General features: G+C 43.9%; 1 protein-coding gene across 1 annotated transcript in view; it reads left to right on the top strand.

The window, feature by feature from the left end:
- IL7R (interleukin 7 receptor) overlaps positions 1–22,413 on the top strand; it is a 107,010-nt gene that overhangs the window by 40,358 nt on the left and 44,239 nt on the right. Inside the window, exon 3 of the mRNA XM_029578871.1 lies at positions 10,701–10,849. Within this exon, the coding sequence (XP_029434731.1) occupies positions 10,701–10,849 (149 nt within the window). The remainder of the gene's footprint in view (positions 1–10,700; positions 10,850–22,413) is intronic.

Here is a 22,413-nt window from a genome sequence, read left to right as displayed (position 1 = left end):
TAGTTTTCAGAAATGTTTGGGCTTATAAAAGTTTGGTGAAATTAAGGGATATATTCTTTAGAGTTTGTGTGTGTCTGAGGTAATAAGCAAGCCAGAGATAGTTAATTCTAGGGTCTGTCTTTCCCACCCACTCAACCCTTGATTTTTAGGCACGAGACACTTTCTGATTAAAAATCAATCAGGATCTTATCTAAATCATACTATTGTACCAGCCCTTATTGAAAGTTTAATCATCCCCTTGTAGGACACTAGCTGATTAATTAGTAAATTCACCTGTACATTTCAAGTACTCTCATTCCAACTCCCTTAGTATCCTAAACTTAACTAGGAACTCAATAAAACTAAGATGAAGGCAGCAGTCCAGCAGCAAGAGGAGGGCTTTCCAGTCTTTTGCATTGAGTGTCACATGTATGATTTTTTACCCGCCGGTGAGAGATTGTATGTGTGCACTCGGTGCAAAGAGCTCCTGGCTATCAGAGAACGAGTCAGATCTCTGGAGGCTAGAGTAGCAGACTTGGAGGAGCTGAGGCAGACAGAGAGGTACATTGATGAGTCCTTCAGGGACATAGTAGCCAAGTCCCAAATCCAGTCTGGCAGCCCCAGTGCTGCCTTGGATCAGAAAGGTCTCCCAGTAGGAGAACATCACCCTGGTGTAGCAGGAAGTGATCCTGTAGCAAGGACCTGTTCTCCAGGTGATGTATGGTCCTCTCGCACTGAGGACAAGTCTCCAGGGCTACTGTCCCGGATGGAAGGGTTAGGCTGGCCATCATAGTTGGTGATTCAATTATTAGAAATGTAGATAGCAGGGTGGCTGGTGGACATGAGGACCGCCTGGTAACTTGCCTGCCTGGTGCGAAGGTGGCAGACCTCACGCGTCACCTAGATAGGATTATAGACAGTGCTGGGGAGGATCTGGCTGTTGTGGTACATGTGGGCACCAACGACATAGGAAAATGTGGGAGAGACGTTCTGGAAGCCAAATTTAGGATTTTAGGTAGGAAGCTGAAATCCAGAACCTCTAGAGTGGCATTCTCTGAAATGCTTCCTGTTCCAAGTGCAGGTCCCCAGAGACAGGCAGAGCGCCAGAGTTTCAATGCGTGGATGAGATGATGGTGCAGGGAAGAGGGATTCAGCTTTATTAGGAACTGGGGAAACTTTTGGGGAAAGGGGAGACTTTTCCGAAAGGATGGGCTCCACCTTAACCAGAGTGGAACCAAGCTGCTGGCACTAACTTTCAAAAAGGAGATAGAGCAGCTTTTAAACTAGAACAAGGGGGAAAGCTGACAGTCACTCAGCAGTGCATGGTTCGGAGAAATGTATCCTTGAAGGATACTAATGAAACAGGAGAGTTAAGGCATCCGAACAGAGAGGTTCCATTAAAAGCAAACATAGTCCATGTGCTAATATGTAAAAAATCACCAAAGCTAATGATTTCCAAATTATCCCAAACAACTGAAAAGCAGGTTGTTAATACAAACAAAAAACACACTTTGAAATGTCTGTACGCCAATGCCAGAAGTCTAAGAAATAAGATGGGAGAGTTAGAGTGTAGAGCAGCAAATGATGAGACTGACATATTTGGCATCACAGAGACATGGTGGAAGGAGGATAACCAATGGGACAGTGCTATATCAGGGTACAAATTATATCGCAGTGATAGGTAGGATCAACTTGGTGGGGGTGTGGCACTTTATGTCCGGGAGGGTATAGAATCCAACAGGATAAAGATCATACAAGAGACTAAATGCTCAGGAGAATTTATATGGGTAGAAATCCCATGTGTGTTGGGTAAGAATATAATGATAGGACAAAATGGTCAGACAGATGATGAAATGCTTAGAGAAATCAGGGAAGCTAACCAATTTGGCAGTGCAGTAATAATGGGAGATTTCAATTACCCCAATATTGACTGGGTAAATGTAACATCAGGATTTGCTAGAGACATAAAGTTCCTGGATGTAATAAATGACTGCTTCATGGAGCAATTGGTTCAGGAACTAACAAGAGAGGGAGCTATTTTAGATTTAATTCTTAGTGGAACACAGGATTTGGTGAGAGAGGTAACAGTGGTGGGGTGACTTGGCAACAGTGATCATAACATGATCAAATTTAAACTAATAACTGAAAGGGGGACAATAAGTAAATCTGCAGCTCAAACATTAAACTTTCAAAAGGGAAACTTTGATAAAATAAGGAAATAGAAAAAAACTGAAAGGTGCAGCTGCAAAGGTTAAAAGTGTTCAACAGGCATGGACATTGTTTAAAAATACAATCCTAGAGGCCAGTCCATATGTATTCCATGCATTAAGAAAGGTGGAAGGAAGGCAAAACGATTACTGTCATGGTTAAAAGGTGAGGTAAAAGAGGCTATTTTAGCCAAAAAAACATCCTTCAAAAATTGGAAGAAGTATCCATTTGAAGAAAATAGGATAAAACATAAGCATTGTCAAGTTAAGTGTAACCACAATGGTCAAATATATATCACAATATTTGGGCTATCCCACAGGTATTAGTCATACTTGATTAAATATACAATGTATACCTGTTTTTGCTTTACATAAATATTTATTTAATTAAATCACACACATATAACATCTAAAATCCCTATGTCATTTACACTCATACCACATTCACACTCAACACAATGGGCCTCATTTTCCAAGCACTTTACCGCGTGCGATAAATTCGCAAATCGCGTTAACAGCTGTTAACGCGATTTGCGAATTAGTTATTTGGTATTCAGGGGGCGGAGCATATGTAAAGCGGGAACCTGTTTATCGTGTGCGGCGAAACAGCCGCAGTGTTAGCGCGGCTGCTAACTACAACCCTCAAATTTGCGTTATGGACTGCGCTACGGGCCAGAAAAGGATTTCGCCGTCCAGGATAGTCCCAGACAGCCTGTTTCGGGGGGGGGGGAGAGAGAGAGAGAGAGAGAGAGAGAGAGAGAGAGAGAGAGAGAGAGAGAGAGAGAGAGAACCTTACTATAGTGCCTATGCCCTACATAGGTATTTGAATCCCTATGGGAGGGCTACCTACTACCTCGGGGTGGGGATTAGGTATGAGCGTCGGGGTTGGGGGCCACTTTCGCATTCCACATGAGACCTACGAACAGAACAGTGGTCTCTAGTGCAGATTTGCTGGCCGTCGGAGTGAGGACGCTCACTCCAAGAAGTGGTTTGGGCAACGTTCTCTCTACCTAGCTTGATGGACACTCTACCTGGGCAACAACATGCTAGGTGGAGAGAATGTTGCCCAAATCTCTTCTTGGAGTGAGCGTCCTCACTCCGGCCAGCAAATCTGCACTAGGGACCACTGTTCTGTCCGTAGTTCTCATGTGGAATGCGAAAGTGGCCCCCAACCCCCGACGCTCATACCTAATCCCCACCCCGAGTTAGTAGGTAGCCCTCCCAGAGGGATTCAAATACCTATGTAGGGCATAGGCACTATAGTAAGGTTCTCTCTCTCTCTCTCTCTCTCTCTCTCTCTCTCTCTCTCTCTCTCTCTCTCTCTCTCTCTCTCTCTCTCTCTCTCTCTCTCTCTCTCTCTCTCTCTCTCTCTCTCTCTCTCTCTCAAACTGGGAAAACATCACGTGCGGTGCTAATGTTTTCGCGAATGGCGAAAACATCGCCGCACGTGATGTTTCCCCACTGCACGAAAGAAGCCTCATTTGCATTGGTAACGCCCCCTAATGCGATATTGGAAAATGAGGCCCAATGTTCCCTATTGCACAAATCCCTTTATACATCATTCAGTATTATTCCTTTTATGTATCTCTCCCTTGCTTTATATCACTCCCGACAAGAGACTCTTGTTTCACTAAAGTGGTTTCCTCAGGGGATCACTTTTGAGTCATTAATTCTCATTCATATTGTTAAGGGAGTATCTGCTGAACTTCCTGTAATTCTTATTTCACAACGGGAACTTTACTTCTTATAAAAATGTTGTTGCCTTTCACCTCACTTCTGTATAACAAAACACATAATTAATTAAGTATATAATACCACTAAAAAAACGTATAAATGGACAATTTATCCCAATTACCACCATCAAAAACTATGTTCACTCACCCGTTGCTTTAATTAATGTTTCCTGCCACTTTCATTAATACTTCCTACCACCTCCACTCATTATTTTCACATAACGATGTAGCCAGTGGATCTTTAAATTTCTTTGAATTTCAATACGGTGTCGTGAACACTCAGTAGTTCATCTCCATTTAAAACCACTAAAAAACACACACATTTTTTTCTCTTCAGTAGCTTATTAACACAATATCCCGCAAAGCCCCGGGATGCGTGTAAGTCCCAGGGCTTCGTAAAAGGGGCGGGAGGGGGTGTGTCTGGGGGCATGTTGGCAGGCTGGGGGTATGTCCGGGGGCGTGTCCGGGGGTCAGGGGGCGGTCCGGGGCGGGTCCTGGAGCATGGCGACGGTTCAGGGGCGGGCCGGGAGGGGAGTCCCGAGTCCCCCGGCACTGCGGCCTGTGCCGGGGGATGCCGAAGTGGCGCATGCAAGTTACGCCTGCTTCAAGCAGGCGTAACTTGCACAACAAAAGTAGGGGGGGGGATTTAGGTAGGGCTGGGGGATGGGTTAGATAGGGGAAGGGAGGGGAAGGTGGGGGGACACGGAAGGAAAGTTCCCTCCGAGGCCGCTCCGATTTCGGAGCGGCCTCGGAGGGAACGGAGGCAGCCTGCGCGGCTCGGCACGCACAGGCTGCCGATTTTGCGCAGCCTTGCGCGCGCTGACCCAGGATTTTATAAGATACGTGCGGCTACATGCTTATCTTATATAATCTGGTGTACTTATGTTTGCTCCAGTTGCGCGAACAAAAGTACACACACGCATACTTTTTTAAAATCTACCTCTTAGGGAATAGCCACTGCTATTAATTGCATCAGTGGCATGGGATCTTCTTAGTGTTTGTGTTATTGCCAGGTTCTTGTGGCCTGGTTTGGCTTCTGTTGGAAACAGGATGCTGATCTTGATGGACCTTGGTCTGACCCAGCATGGCAATTTCTTATGTTCTTGTGTTCTTACTGTCTCCAAGGGGACTGAATCCTGGTTCCAGGGCTGCAGACAGGTATTTTCCTGCCCCTGCAGTCACCGAAGGTGATTCCTAGCAAACAGAGGGCTGCCTAACTTTATATTAGAATGCCTAAAAAGTTAAGAGGTTGATACGGTGAGCCCAATCCCAACAATATTCTGAAAATGTTGAAGGTGATTTTGGACTAGATTTTGAAAGAAACACCCAATGAAGATTTGTGAAGATAGGGAAAATATGGTCCCACTTTTTAGTATGGGTATGAGGAAAAAAGCAGCATCCTAACTGAAGTCTGGAAAGTAATGAAATGAAGAGAATACGGAGTAATGGTTGCAATAACCAAAGTGGGGTAAATAAAGAAAGATGTTCATAATTATTGCAGCAGAAGAAATAGTATGAATTTAGGGCTTGATTCTATCAGATCTGTTGGTGTCCAAAATTTTATGCCCAGAGCTATAAGGGGCCAAATATAACAATAATATATAATATAATATATTTATAGTCTCCCTCATTTATTTTGTCTACTTTTTTTTTATGTTTCATTTCTCACTGCTCTGTAGCATTCATAGGAAAGGCGGTTAACAAATTTGAAAATAAAATAAATAAATACATTTAAGTGCCTCATCCCCTCATTGTTTCTGTTAACCTATGTGTTTCCTCCAGTGATGATTATGTACATCTGAAAAGGAGATGTAGGAACATTACTGAGTATGCCTCAACTGCTGATGCTACCACAGAGCATGGGAACAAAGTAAAAAATGTTTGCTCACACTTCTTGAAAACAAGGGGATTTTATTTTTTCAAATTTTCTACCTAAAGCACAGGTATATGAGTCACAGGAAAAGTGCTGACTTCAAGGCACTGAAGCCACATGCGCACACACACACACACGCACACGCACACACACACGCACGCACGCACGCAGGCACACACCCCAGTAGCCAGTCTGGCTCACTTGAAAGAAGTTCTCAGCAAATCCTGATGGGGAGATCCATTCCCTGTTGCCCAATCCCTAAGAGGTAGCAATCCACACATCTACCTGACTAATAATTGTTAATGGACCTGTTCTCCAGAAACATGCCCAAAACATTTATTAAATTTAGCAATACTACTAATTTTGGCTATATTATCCAGCAACAAATTCCATAGGTTAATCATGTATTAATTTAAAAAAAATACTTTTTAAATATGTTTTAAATCTACTGCCTATTAGTCTCATGATGTGTCCTGTAGTTCTAGAAGTATTTGAAAGGGTAAATAACTGTTCCCTATTTACTCGTGTATAGACTCACACAGTCTCTAACTTAATATATTTACATAATCCATCCCTTCTGAGAGGATTTTACTGTGGTTTATAAGTAACATCACTAGTGGGGAATAGTAGTGGCTAGTTGAAGGGATTGGCAGTGGTAGTGTTGGCCTTCCTGCTTCAGTATGAAGAAGGGTAACACTTGACTGGTGAACCAAGAAAGTGTTATATTTGGTGTGCCACCTCTGTAAAAGTGAAATGATCTCAGCCAAAATCCAATCTGAGGAGAGAGGAGGTGAAGAGCTGCACAGTTTACAGGTGCAGGGATACAGCAAGACCCATTCCTCTTAAGTGAGTCTTAGGGGAGATAGTAGCAAACCTGTGAGAAGGGCTTTTTTGATCATTTTGGCAGCATCCTTTTTGTTTTTAGTGCACGTAATTCTAAAATAGCTCAAATGAAAATCAAAGTGAAACAAAACAAAAAAACCATAGGAAACAAAAGAAAATGAGAACCCCCAACCCCAATGATATAGCAGCACAAGAAAGAAAAAATTTTTACACACCTCCAAAGGGCACTGAAGAATTGCCATAATGAATATATTTAAGAAAAAAAAAATATCCGAACAAAAGATAAAAGTTCTATCTTGATTCCTCCTGTATTGGGCCTAACAGAGTGCATATTATAGTAGAGTTTTTCATTTTGCTTATATGAATAATTATAACTGATGTATTGTTTTTAACCTGTATAACGTGCTTGTTTTTCTTTATTCAAAGAGTTTTGAATGTAAATATTAAATCTCAATAAATTAATAATATAAAATTCCCATCATAAGTATTAATATATACATTAATATATATTAATATATATATATAATATTTATATATATATATAATATAATATAAATAAAATTATTAATAAGTATTATTAATAATATAAAATTCCCATCATAAGTATCACCTGACAGTATCCCTGTCCCATGTTCAGGCCACTCTCTTATCAATGTACTTCTCTCCATAAAATTGCCCTCCTCTACCACCCCCACACATAGTAAAAAAATCTCCTTTCGCAAACCATGCGCCACTGAAGACCTCATCTCTGCTTTCAACAATTTTACCAACAACCTAGACCTCACCAACCCTGATGCTGCCCTTTCCTCCTGGAACAAGCTTACCACTACCATAGCTAATGAAATTTGGCCTATCGTCAATAAAGAAATCACCACTCTCAGTCAGCAAAATAAAACCCTGGTACACCACTGATTTAAAAAATCTAAAAAACGACCTTAGAAATAAAGAAAGAACCTGGCGCAAAAACCCTATCCCTAAGCAAGCAGCCATTTACAAATCTACACTACACGCCTATAGACTCTCTTCCCTCCAACCTAAGCGTGACCATTACTCTGCAAAAATCCATAATTACCAATTCAATGCAAATGCTTTATTCTCGTATGTGGCAGAACTCACTAAATCTACACCCCCCCCCCGCCACAGATGAACAAGACAATAGCAAATGCAAAGAACTCACCCTCTATTTAAAAAATAAAATATCAAACCTCCTCCTACGCTTCCCTTCCAAATCCTCTCCAGCCAATCCGCTCCCCAAAAATCCCAACCTCAAATTTGAGTTTCTCGATTTAACCTCCGCCAAGGAATTCAAATCTATTTAAAAAAAATCAAACCTGTTACACACACCTCTGACACTATCCCCACTAAAGCACTCCTTTCCATTCCCTCCATCATCACAAAACCCCTGTCCAACATAATCAACTGCTCCCTCTCCCATGGCAAAGTCCCAGACCTCTTCAAACTTGGTGTTGTCAAGCCTCTTTTCAAAAAACCTACCCTTGATCCCACCAACCCTTCAAACTACCATCCTATCTCTAACCTTCCCTTCATATCTAAAATTATGGAAAAGATAGTCAATTCCCTGACTACCTGGAAGACCATAATATTCTCCACCCATCTCAATTTGGCTTCCTTAAGTCTTGTAACACGGAAAGCCTCTTACTTTCACTGACTGACACTATCCTCAAGGGCATGGACCACGGAAAATCCTTTATCCTTGCCCTTCATGACATATCATCTGCCTTTGACACTATCAGTCACAAAATCCTCCTTATCTGCCTAACTGAGATTGGCATCTCAGGCACAGCCATCCACTGGTTCTCCTCCTACCTCATTAATAGAGGCTACGCTGTAAGAATTGCAAATTCCGAATCATCACACATCCCCCTTACCCAAAGCATCCCACAGCACTCTTCACTATCTTCCAAACTCTTTAATATATACCTGTTACCGCTCTGCTACCTCCTATCCGACCTTGGTCTTAAGTTTTTCTTATATGCAGACAACGTCCAAATCCTCACCCTATTCAAGAATCCCTCACCAAATCTCTTAAGTTTTGGGAAACATGCCTCATCTCCATTAACACTCTACTCTCTAACCTTTTCTCCCCCTTTCTTCACCCAAGCAAAGACTCCAAAACATAGTGTTTCTTCTCCCTAAGCAATGACGCCTAAATTCTGTTATAAGTTTCCCCTCATCCTCTTTTAAGCCTACCCTACCATTTCCCTTCCCCCCCCCCCCCCACCACCACCTCTCCCTGTCACTGCCATCACTGGTCTGGTACCTACCAGCCCACCTGTACATATTGTCTATTGTTAATTTATTTTCTTCAAATGTTCCTATCAAATTTCTCTCTTTCCCTATCCTTCCTACTGCTGTCCTCTCTCCTCCTTTCATTACTGCTCCCCCCTTCCCTTCCCTGTTTATTGTATTTCTCTCTCTTGTTATTTTGTTATAATGTAAACCGGCATGATGTTCCGACGAATGTCGGTATATAAAAATCAACAAATAAATAAAAATAAATAAAAATAACCTCCACCTTGCTTTAAACTCCTCCAAAACTGAACTCATCATCATTTCAAATCACTCCGACTGGACGCCACCATCTGCTTGTGACCTCACCCTCCCCTCAAATGCTCTTCCTTACTTTGTGCGAGATCTCGGTGTCTCCCTAGACCACCAACTAAACTTCAAAAACCACATTAACACAATCATAAAGGGGGGATTTTTCAAGCTCCACATCCTCAAAAAACTTACACCCCTACTCCATTTGCAAGACTTCCGCCCAGTCCTGCAAGTGACAATGCTATCAAAAATTGATTACTGTAATTCCTTACTTCTAGGCCTTCCCTACTCTACTATTAGACCCCTGCAAATGTTACAGAATGCTATGGCAAGAATCCTTACAAATACACGTAAAGCCGACCACATCACCCCTATTCTTAAGGAACTCCATTGGCTTCCCATCTCCTTCCGCATCAGATACAAAACCCTCACCATTATTCACAACTCCCTGCACAACCACGATCACTCCTGGCTTGAGGATGCTCTTCGATTCCGCTCCTCCAATCGTCCTATTAGAACCGCACTCTCAGGAACCCTCTACACTTCTTCCCTTAAATGTGCTCACCACACTTCCACCAGAGAAAGAGCCCTATCCATTGCAGGTCCCTCCCTCTGGAACACTATGCCACTTGAGCTCCGACTAGGACCATGCATTCGGAAATTCAAAACAGAGGTTAAAACATGGCTCTTTAAAATAGCCTACCCTGACTCGGATCCTACGTTGTCCCCCTGCTCCCTCTACTCCTTCAGAGAAAGAGCCCTTGTCATTACGGTACTTATAGCCTTCTCCTTTATTCATTTAATTGTACTCTGATTTGTCTCCCATATCTCTGCACCTCCTTATATACCCCCTTTTATACCCCCTTCCCCTGTCCTTAAACCCTACCTTTCCCTTTAGCAACCCTTTTATACCCCTTTATATATCCCCTTCCCCTGTCCTTAAACCCTACGATTCCCTATAGCAACCCTGCTAGACTATATATAGTTGCCTTTATGAATGTATAATTTGTAATGTCATATATAGTGTCTTCTGTATGTACTAGTTAAAGATAATGTATATTATTGTATATAATACTTTTTGGAGTATATAATTTATATATAGTGTATAAGGTTATCCACAGTGTATTTGAGTGTATAATTTGCAATGTTACATATTAAGTTCTTCTGTTGTTTTCCAACAGGTACTGTTCCTTTTCTCCTCTTCCTGTTTTTCCCTCTCTTCTCTCGCCCCTTCTCTCTTCCTATCTGCTCCCCTCCCCCCACCCTGGTATTTTGTATTTCCCTCCTTCAGTTATATTGTAAACTGGCATGATGTACCCACGAATGTCGATATATAAAAGCTAATAAATAAATAAATAAATAAAATAATTATTATTGTGTCTATGGATAATGGGAGATTAAACTTGGGAAAATTGTTTATCTACGAAGAAAGAAATAAATAAATAAAAAAAAGCGTAATGCCAATGATCTCATATTGAAAACTGTTTTATTATATACCCACAGTTCTCTTAATGAGCCAGACACCTGCTTTAAGTTGAAGAAGAAGGACAAATATACATTCAAATCGTTTCAGAAGCTGAGTCTATTAGATAGCTTTAAAGTATGCCTGATTCAAAAATCACACTGCAAGGAATATATGCTGAGAAGAATCAGTAAGTTGTGTATTATTAGTAAAAATGAGAAGTAATTCAAGTCATGAAAGAATAAATGTCTATACAATTTTTCTTTGAGACTGAGGGGCCTATGAACTTAAACTAGCACTAAACATTTTTTTTCATTTTTTTCCCATGCATGTGCTAAAATTGTAAAGTGCAAGATTAAATGCCACTTAATGAACAATGCACTACATTTTTCTCTGCACCCCCAAAAATGTTGTCTCCATAGCTCACATGTGCTGTTGGTTTGCATACTAAACCCAAAAGTGTAGTATATATGTGCTGGATTGTGAAATCCCTTATGCTAATCAGCTCAGAGTAAAAAGACCAGTTAGCATTGGGGATTTAATTCCCCCCCCCCCAAAAGAAAAGCAGTTCCCACTCCCCTCGGACAATAACATTAAGTGGCTGGCATGCCCCAATGTAACCCCAGTTTTTTTTCACCCCCAAAATGAAGGAATGTCTGTGCCCTGATCACCTCCCACCAGCTTCTCCCCTTCCCCTGACAGGTCACTACCACAATCGCCTATCCCTCCAGATGAGGCCCAAAGGTAGATAGGGACAGGAAAGAGCATTCAAGCCTCCTGCTAGCTGTAACCAGACTATGGCCAGACTTCCCCTCCTTCCCCTCCCTCCCTCACCTCCGACCTGGCAGTGAGGAGCAGCATTGCCTGCTGGACTGTAAGAAGCATTAGTCTTCTTCACTTTGCTCCCTATCCCCGGCAGTTAGAAGCAGCACAGTCCACTGGGTCACAATAAGAAATACTGGCTTTCTCCTCCCCTTGCCCGACATTTTATACTAATTTAGTCACCCCTTCACTGTCTGCCGAGTGGTCCCTCCACTGTCACATGTCAGTGAAATGTTCCAATCCCCTTTCAGAAGGTAGACCTTTTAGAATTCTGAAAGGGGATTGGTCCTTTCATTGATATGGAAAGTGGAAGGACCAATCGGCTGCCAGTGAGGGAGCAACCTTGCCGGAGGAGGTTAAGATCTTCTCCAGCAGAGGTTCCCGGGGGATTTGGAGGGTTGGAGTTTGCAGGGTTGGATTCTTTAAGAGAGTGGGGGCTGGAAGAAAAAGGAGGAGACCCAACCTAACCAGACCAGACCTGACATAGACCTATGCTAGAACCAGACCCTGCCCTGACTTTTTTTTATAGGTAGAAGGAAGGGGATTTGGCATGCTGGGGAGGGAGGACTTGCTGAGCCGACCCAGCCATTCCAAGTGGGAAGAAGGGAGCTTCAATCAGGGAGGATTAGGAACATTTTTAGCACAGATTTGTATGCAAATGCACTATGAGTCAAAAAAGTGTGCTTTGTTTTCAATTTAGCTTGCTTTTTTTCACTTCTGGTCTATTTGCATGTCATTAGCTTTCTACATCTCATGGGGACCACATTTTTGAACTCAGATTTTAGTGTGGGTTTTAGCACCTAACTCTGATTTTAGTATAGGTTTTACTACATCAGCCCCAAGGTGAGGTGTTCTACTATTGTGTAGTTTCTATGTAGGGATCTATAGCATCCTGGCTTATTTTGTTTTCCTAATAGGAAGTGTATTGGTGTTTTAGGACCTGATGTAATGTTTGCTGTGTTGCCTTTTCATAGGTAGGTTGGTACTGTTTGACTGCTTGCAGTTAGTACTGTTTTGGTATGAGAGGTTTATTATATTGTAATTGTAATTCAGTTTATTCATGACTTTCTGAGGACCAAGCCTATACCCAGCATGTGTTACCATAGGCCTAATACCATATGAGTTCCAAGTGTCTTTTTTTTTTTACTTGAAGGTTTTTCTGGTTGGCACCACAGTAGTGCATATAAATATAATATAGCCCCCTATTTTGGCATTCATGCTGAATTGGTGTAGGGGAGACACTCAGTCTCAGGGCTAAGTCCTGGTTCTCAGGCACCAGTCCTTTCAATCCAGGGGCTTGGATTCTTTTTGGTGAGGGGAGGCTTAACCTCCTGAGAGCAAGATGTACAGGGGGACGGGGAACTCACTTTTAGTCTCTTCATACTCTGCAGGCTCACAGGGATGATATCTTCCTTCAAGGTGAAAAACAGGCAAGACACTGGAGGTGGTGTTCACATAAAATTTACTGTAACAAAAATAACTGCACAGTCCATTCAAAAGATAAAGGTCAGAGGTTCCCACAAAAACAAAAAAATGTCATAGTTCCTGTTCTTATGTTGTTTTCTGAGCCAGTAAAACTATGGGGTAGGGACAAACTTAACACCCAGACTCCTGGCAAAAAGGCCAGGTTTTAATCTCTCTGATAGTCATCAAACGTTGGACCTTGAATAGCAAAGTCCAAAAACTTCCCAAACTTGTAACAAAACTGTTTCTCTCAAAAAAAAACCTTATTTTCTCCAGGCAAATGAAGAAACCTCCCCACTTCAGCTGGGCGTAGGGCAAGCAAGACATCCAGACTCTCTAGTTACCTCAAGCAAGGCTGCTCCCTCCTGAAACTGGGATCAAGTCTCAAAACAATATGAAGAAAAATCTTTCTTCCAAAAAGTCAACCTCTCCAACAAAAACCTCCTTTCCCTTGTCTTCTTTAGGACAGGGAGGGCCTAACAAGGGACCACAGTCAAAACATTCCTCCTAACTCCTGCTCAGCTCCAATACCCTCTCCTTTCTGCATGTGCTCAGACCTAATTTATAGGGCCAAGCTGACCAATCCCAGCCACGGGAGAAGGACATTTTTAGGGATAGTCTAAAAAAACTGTAAGTCCCTAGTGCTGGTACAAAAAGGGAAGAACACATTGGTAAGGGATCAGAATAACCTTTACTATAATATACGTTTTTGTAAGTGATATTTTTACATGATAATGCCCTTTTTATGTAAAATCTGATATTATAAATGCATAATTTTTAATTGTGTGTGGGGAGGGCATGACCGGGAAGGGGGGCAAGCACAAGGCTGTAAGGTTCACCTAGGGCACATAGTCCCCTTGCACTGACCCTGAGAAAGGTTGGAAGGTGTGATATGTTAGAAGATAACTGTTATGACCATCGGTCGCAGATGGCTGTGACCGCATCTACACACATCTTGTACTGTCCTGCTTCTCTCACCAGGCCTGGTCACGGCGGGAGCCAGCCTCTACCGCCGTGTATCGCATGGGCCCTCGTGGCAGACACGAGCCATTGCCATCTACGCTGACTGCGGGCCTTCCTAGGCGCGCGCGCGCCACCGGGCCCTCTTTTAAAGTTGCTACGGCGGGAACCTCGGGGGCATCCTTGACTGATGACATCATTGGGTCAGGGTTTTTAAGCACCGCCTTCACCCCCTGCTAGCCTACTTGGCAACGAGTTCCATCGCTACTCTACTAACTCCTGTCTCCTCGGACCTGTGGTGGCTGTCTCGGACCCTTCTTGGACTCTGGACCCTGGCTCAGGTACCCACTCCTCGGGGGCCTGTGTGCGTTCTCTCTAGAGACTTGGTCTCCTGGCTTCCCCCGCTCCTCGGGTTAGCCCTGCACCTTCCAGGTGTTCTACTCGTTGAATTCCCGCTCCTCGTCGAATTCCCGCTCCTCGGGATTGCCTCTGAGATGCCCTCATCACCTTGGAGATCCATCTCTGTGCTTCCCCGCTCCTTGGGGTAGTGCCTATGTTTTACTCCAGATACTGTCTGTGCTTCCCCGCTCTTTGGGGCAGTGCCTACGTTCTACTTCAGAAACTGTCTGTGCTTCCCCGTTCCTCGGGGCAGCGTCTACATCTACTCCAGAGACTGTCAGTATTTCCCTGCTCCTCAGGTCAAGGGTCCACGAAACCCACAAACCATAACAGATTGCCAAGTCCATGGACCCATCAGAGGTCTCGGCCCTCCAGGCCATCAATGGCCTGGCACAAAGAATCAGCGAACAGCAAAAATTCCTGGAGTCTCTGGCAGCTGCCATCGATAACTTGAGCATTCGTTTAGACGCCTCTGTGACTGCCACCATGACATCTATCAAGCTCAATAGGCCTACTTACGACTCCTCAGCCTACCGTGCCCTTGCCAGCACCTCCACGCTTCTCAGGGAATCCTCTTATGTGCATGGGTTTCCTGAATCAATCCAATATGCACTGTTGCCTGCAACATGCTTACTTCCCAGATGTGATCACCAAGACTACCTACACTCTTTCCCTTTTGGATGGTAAGGCCTTGGCCTGTGCTCACCCCTCTGAGAGCGAGCTGACCCGGTCCTTCGGGATCTCCCGGGGTTCCTGGCCCTATTCCGTTCTGTCTTTGAAGATCCAGGTCACGGAGCCATTTCCAGGTCATCACTTCTTCATCAACAAGGCTCTCACTCATTAATAGACCATGTTATTGAGTTCCGAACCCTTTCTTCAGAGCTTCAATGGGACTCAGACTGCTTGCGTTCCATCTTCCTCGAAGGCTTGAGCCCTCGGATTAAAGATGAACTGGCGGCTCGCGAATTGCCTGCGTTGTTGAACTCCCTGATAGACCTTACTGGATGTATCGATCGCCGTCTGCAAGAACGCTCTCAAGAGTCCAGAAAGTCCTGGAAGTCTACCTCAGGCTCGTACCGAGCTCGACGTTCATCTTCACCCAGAGTGAATACAACTCAGATTAAAGCAGAGGATGAACCCATGCAGTTAGGCCGAAGCAGGCTTTCTCCTAAGGAATGATGTCGCCGCCAGCAATCCGGCGTCTGCCTGTACTGCAGCCAATCCTGACATGCCATTGCCTCATGCCCTGTCTGGGAAACTCCCAGGCCTAGGTTCTGCAGGAGGACTACTCCTAGGCCTGACCTCACCTTCTCCTCCATTGACTGTCCTCGTTTCCATTAAAATGGATAACCAGGAGTTCCATATCCTGGCGTTGGCGGACTCTAAAGCTGGTGGGAGCTTCATATTAAAACAACTAACAGAACATCTGCGGATCCCCACCATCCGCTCCCCTGTGCTGTTATTACTCTCATCCATTCATGGAGAACCTCTTCCTGGTGAGGTTACCCACACCACGGCTCCTATTCAGCTTTGCGCCGGGACCCTGCACGTGGAAACCATTTCTTTCCACATACTGGACAAAGCCATTCATCCTGTAGTCCTGGGACTACCGTGGCTTCAGCGACACACTGCAATTCGACTGGGCTACCCTACAGCTCTCTCGTTGGGAGCCTTCCTGTTACAAGAACTACCTAGAGTCCATCTCGCCTCTGCCTTGTGGGACTATCTCACTTTCTCTTCCCGGCCTTCCACCACAATACACTTCTTTTGCCGATGTGTTCTCAAAGAAGGCCGCGGATACTCTACCCCCACACCGCTCCTACGATTGCACAATTAATTTGCTGCCCAACACTGAGCCTCCTCAGGGTAGGATCTACCCTCTATCGCAGACTGAGACCTAAGCCATGTCTGACTACATCCATGAGAACCTAGCCAAAGGCTTCATTCGGCCCTCAAAATCCCCTGCAGGAGCAGGATTTTTCTTTGTAGGGAAAAAAGATGGCTCCCTCCATCCCTGCATCAATTACCGAGGCCTAAATTAAATCACTATAAAGGACCACTACCCACTGTCTCTTATCTCGGAGCTTTTCGACAGGTTTCAAGGAGCAAAACTCTTCTCCAAATTGGACCTCCAGGGAGCCTATAGTCTGGTGCAGATTCACAAAGGCGACGAGTGGAAGACCGCCTTTAACATGCGTGAAGGGTCACTTCGAATACCTGGTGATGCCATTTGGCCTTTGCAACTCTCCCGGGGTATTTCAGAACCTGATGAACAAAGTTTTCAGAGATATGCTTTACCAGTGGGTAGTCGTGTACCTCGATGACATCCTAGTCTTCTCGCAAGATCTTCAAACCCATCGCCAGCATGTCTCCCATGTTCTCCAGCGTCTGCGAGACAACAAACTTTTTGCTAAATTCGAGAAGTGCTCCTTCGAGCAGGAGTCCGTTCCTTTCCTTGGCTACTTGGTGTCCAGTCAGGGGTTCAGAATGGACCCTCAGAAAGAGGGGATTTATGCCTCCCAGAGGCGGGGCGGTCCCTCCGGACCGCGCCCTCCGGGGCGGTTCCGGAGGGCGCGGCCACGCCCCCGGGCCTGCCCCGAAAATGGCGCGTCGCTCGGCCCCGCCCCTGACACGCCCCCCTCGGAAAATCCCGGGACCTACACGAGTCCCGGGGCTCTGCGCGCACCGGTAGGCCTATTGAACATAGGCGCACCGGCACGCAGGGCCCTGCTCGCGTAAATCCAGGCGGATTTACGCGAGCAGGGCTCTTAAAATCCGCCCCTAAGGTTGGACTGGGGGCTCATGATTGCAGCAGTCTGAAGAGAACCCTGGTGTATGCCCCCTAGTCAGGCATTGCCCCTGCAATGACTAGTGTAAATATTAGTTGGGAGGGGAAATAAGGGAAAACATTTTGGGTAGTTGTGAATGAAGGCTCGTGCTGCCAAGATATCTGTACTAGTTCTGACTAAGCTAGGAGCCAGAGAAAAATACTGGGTCAAAATTAAAATCAATGTCCCCTATATTTAACAGAATCTGACAGCTTGTGGTGGTGTATGTTGTGTTTGGGGTGAGGGCACACTCTTCACTTGGCCACAGGTGCCAAATGGCCTGGCTTTGGCTCTGTCCACTATTGCTGCCTTTAAATGGCACCTGCTAACCTTTCATGTTATTTTACCACATATATCTGGGCAGGTCAAAGTAGCACAAGAGGTCAACTGGTGCCGTTTTGAAAATTGGCAGAAGTGGGAGAAGAGGGAGTCATGCTCTCTCCTGTCCCGTGTTCCTTTTGGTCTCATCTGAAGATGTAGGCGGGAGTGGGGGAGACCATTTGGGGGAGGAAAAGAGCCTGGGGGAGGAAGAGGGTACGAGAGATGGGGAGCTAAATTGGGGTATATCATGGTAATATCCAGGGGAGGTTTCATTAGGGCATGCCAATCCCTGATGGTAATGTCCAGGGGATGGGGAGTTACATCTGAGAATGAGGGTCACTTGTTAGGAGTATCTGGGGAGAGAAGTTAGGGAATAATCAGGTCACTTGACCAGCTTATACTTGTGTCCAGGGGAGTATGGAGGAGGTGGGCAGTCGGGATACTACAGCCCCTTGATCATGGTTTCAATAAATGGGTTTGTGGCTATGTGGTGGAAAGCTAGTCACTATTCTGACTCCAGATACATCAGTTCCATAGTTGCCTACATGTGTAGGCCATGCTGTATCCCTCTACAGAGTAAACAAAAGTAGGAGAGAAGAGCATTCTATCATACAGTCTACGTTCTCATAGTGGGTAATAGTTGTAATGGCCAAGTTTCATGGGTCCTGCTAACAGTGGTATATATAAAAGCAGAGCTCTCTATATAAATACATAACTGCTGGGGATATTCTGGATATTGTGCTACAGAGTAGGTTTGACAAAGATTGAACCCTGATGTGGAGCAGATAAGTTGAATTGGCTACTGGCACTGTCCTCCCTGAATTGCCTTATTCTGTTGTCAGATGTGGAATTGAGCACTGATTAATTAACTGTCATCTGCCAGCTGAGATGCCAGTGTTGCACCTTAATGGAGATGGACATCTTTCTTTCTGTTAAGAAAAACATAAATTGCATAGATAGAGGAAAGGTCTTCTGTTATGTTTTTAGTAGGGATGTATTTCTATGAAATTAATTGATAAAATGCGACAAATGAGACCATTTCAATTTTATTTGTGAACCCCTGAAACGAATGAAGGATGCCCACAAATTTAAACAAAAATTCTAGTTTCAATAGTTTGTTTCACATTCAAATTTATGGCACATTCAGAACTGCTCTAATCAGAAAGCTGGAGGGACTAACTGATAACTATAGCATGCAACCTTTGCCTGTGACGTAGGAGCTAAGCTGGTGCCAAGGCAGGAGACCTAGAAAAATAGACAGAATAGACCAAGTAAAGTGAAACATTTTTAAACTAGTCTATAGCTACCATCTGCTTCAAGTGACACTGACATCCTCCCACTGAAAGGTCTGAGCATATGCAAAGAAACTCTGTTTGCTCTGTGGAAAACGCGTGGCCAACCCCCCCCCCCCAAAACTAATAGTGCCCGCAACATGCAAATGCATGTTGATGGGCCTATTAGTCATTCCTGTGCGATACAGAAAGTAAAATGTGCCGCGAAGCCGCACATTTTAATTTCGGCTAGCACAGGGAAACTGTACAGAAAAGCAGAAAAAACTGCTTTTCTCTGCACCCTCCGACTTAATATCATAGCGATATTGTCGGAGGCCCCAAAAATAAAAAAAAAATTAAAATTAAAAAAAAAAAATTAAAAATCTGCCCACGGCCCGTGGGTTGGAAGACGGCATAAATCTAGGGACACAGGTAAGGGGGGGTTTAGATAGGGCCGGGGGGGTGGGTTAGGTAGGGGAAGGGAGGGGAAGGTGAGGGGAGGGTGAAAGAAAGTTCCCTCCAAGGCCGCTTCGATTTCGGAGCGGCCTCGGAGGGAACGGAGGCAGGCTGCGCGGCTTGGCGCACACAGACTGCCCAAAATCAGCAGCCTTGCATGCGCCGATCCAGGATTTTATAAGATACGCGCGGCTATGCGCGTATCTTATAAAATTCTGCGTACTTTTGTTGGCGCCTGCTGCACGAACAAAAGTACGCGATCGTGCTTTTTTAAAAAAATCTACCCCACTGTGAAAGTTACTAGGTGTGAAATACTGCATTGGCTAGCCAGCCAGCAAACAATGTGTATATCTGCCAAGCATCTAATTCTGCTTGCTAAGCAGTGTCATTCTTCTTGCTGCATTGCCCTGCACTTACCATTTGTGTTTTTAATCTCCAGCACCACTGTTGTAGCTACTGCTGTTTAAGCCACTCTTGGTATCTTTGGGTGGTTTCACCTCTACTCTGGCTGTCTTCAAGTTTCTTTTCAAATTGCCTTCTCTTATAGGCTTGCCAACTCTTGGTCTTTCCTAGCAATCTGATGTTTTGCATACTTGCAGCACCACTCATGGACCCCTGGGCCATTTGTACCACTCCTGGTACCACTTTGTCACTCTTCATGCCTTAGGCTTTCAATGCCATTCTTCTTCCTGCCTCAGCTGTAGCTGTACATCTTGGGTCATTGCTGCCACTTTTTTTGTTGCATTGATCTTCACCTCCCATTTGTGCTTTTAATCTCCAGCACCACTGCTCCAGCTGCTGATGCTCGAAGACATCTTTGGTACTTTTGGGTGGTTCAGTCTTTGCTCCAACTGTCTTTGACGTTATTTTCAGATTACCTACCTTTATGGTACTTGCTGTCTCTTGGTCTTGCCTTGGTAATCTTTGCTTTGTACACTTGCTGCACCACTGATGGACCCTTTGTGCCACTCCTGGTAATGCTTTGCCCCTCTTGGTACCTTGGGCTTTTGATGCCATACCTCTGTCTGTCGCAGTCCAAGCTGTACATCTTGGGGCCTTGATGCCACTATTCATGCAGCATTGCTCTGCACCTACCATTTGTGATTTTAATCTCCAGCACCACTGCTGAAGCTACTGCTGCTCAGTTCCGCTCTTGGTGCCTTTGGGTGGTTCTGCCTCTGCTCCGGCTGCTCTGAAATTCTTTCAAAATCTCCATTATTTGCTGATTCTTGATCTTGCCTTAGCAGTCTGATGCTTTATCCAGACCTTACCCAGTTATCTTTAGTAGTTTCATGTCTTCTTTTTTCTTCAAATTCCCTTTCCTCATGGCTCTTATAACTATTGGTCTTATCCACCATTTAACATTCAATGGATTATACCACAGCAAAAGGTGGGGGGCTGCAGAAGCGCAGCACCCAGAACCAGGATCATGTTCTTCCATTATTACTGCTTCTCAGATAATGGAGGCAGTATTTGCAAAAACTGATTCAAAAGAATTATGCCCTGGATTACCTAAATCACAGGATATTGCACAGCTAGTGGCTGAAGAGAACTTAGAATATCTTAACAATAGCATCTTAGCTTCTAGTGAGAAGGTGGAGGAGGTAGATGATACTGACAAAGTTGAGATTAGATGTAGCAAAGTGGAAGACCAAGTCCAAGCCTGAATAGTAAGCCTCTTCCCTTAATGATGCAATATAGAAATTACATCAGGCTTCCTCCGGGGATTTTCTCGTACTTCTCCCTGTCTAGGGTTTAAACCAATTTAGTTGGTGCCCTTTGCCCCTTGTTTAGAGCCTTGGAGTGTTCTTGCCACTGTGGGTGGTGATTTTACATCTCTCTTAATGCTTTAGGGTCTTCATGTCACTATTTCAGCTGCTTTATTTATTTATTTTAAGGCTTTTGTATTCCATTTATATAAAAAATTATGTGCTAAATGCATTACACAAAATTGACATAAAACAATAAATTAATACATTGCAAGTAAAATTAACAATACAATAATCGCAGAAATGCAGCACTACATCATAAACCAAGATTACATATCATAAAATGTCATATATTTAAAAGGCCTGTCTAAAAGCTTCAGCCTTCAACAGCTTTCTAAACTGCTTTAAATCATCAAATAAACGCAGTTCTGATGGCAGAGCATTCCACAACGTAGGGCCCAAAATAGAAAAAGATCTTTGGCGCATTTCATTTAAACGTAACATCTTAATCGTTGGAATTGTTAACAGATTTTGATTTAAAGATCTTAATTTTCACATGGGAACATGATTTTGTAAAAGGTTTGATGGCAAATAGCTTGGTGCATCATTCTTTAAACATTTATATACTAATGTAATCATTTTACACTGGATTCAATACTCAATGGGTAACCAATGAAGTTCTTTCAAAAATGGAAGAATATGATCGCTATGATGACAACCGACTATTAAACGAGCTGCAGAATTCTGTAAAACCTGCAAGCCTCGCAAACGACCAGCAGGAAGTCCAACAAATAGTGAATTACGGTAGTCTATAGTACTAATCACATAGGCATGACCCTCTAGCACCGCTTTCTTTCCCCTTCATAGTGCCTTGTGCTATTCATGCCACATTTAGTTTTGTTTTGCACCTCTAATGCAGCCATATGAGGTTCATGCCACTCTTGGTGCCCTTTGTCCCAGTTTTGGAGTCTTGAGGTGTTCTGGCTGCTCTTGCTGCTGCTCTGCTCCTCTGACTGTGCCTTGAAGACCTCCTGCCACTGTTGGTAGCTTTTGCGCCATTCCAGGTCCTTGGGCTACTTATGCCATTTTTGGTGCCATGTTGACACATTCTTAATGGTTAGAGTGCCTTCATACTTTTAATAATGTATACCATTAGGATAGAAATGACTAGAAACACCAATTTGGGAGCCCAAAATAGGCTTCTTTGCTTACCCCATTGACTTTAAGGGAAACGAATGAATAAAATTAAAAAAAACATAGTTTGTTTTTGTTTGAAATGAACCAATCCAATGATTGTGATCTATGAAATGATTAAATAAACCAAATTAACATTTTTCCCTCTGTACATCTCTAGTTTATAGACGTTACACTTTCATGCATGCAGTTCATCATGCTTTGTATCTTCCTAAGGCATTTCCATTTTTTAAGTCAAATAAGAAATTTCTGTGTGTCCTTGTTATTTCTACTGGCTCAGAGGTGCGTAAGTGTTCCAAAGTATCTTAGGCCTGCTTTCCTAACTCAGGG

Source organism: Rhinatrema bivittatum, chromosome 1 (assembly GCF_901001135.1).
Source record: "Rhinatrema bivittatum chromosome 1, aRhiBiv1.1, whole genome shotgun sequence".
Lineage (NCBI taxonomy): Eukaryota > Metazoa > Chordata > Amphibia > Gymnophiona > Rhinatrematidae > Rhinatrema > Rhinatrema bivittatum.
The sequence above is the reverse complement of the archived record's forward strand: the minus strand, read 5'-3'. Positions and strand labels throughout refer to the sequence as shown.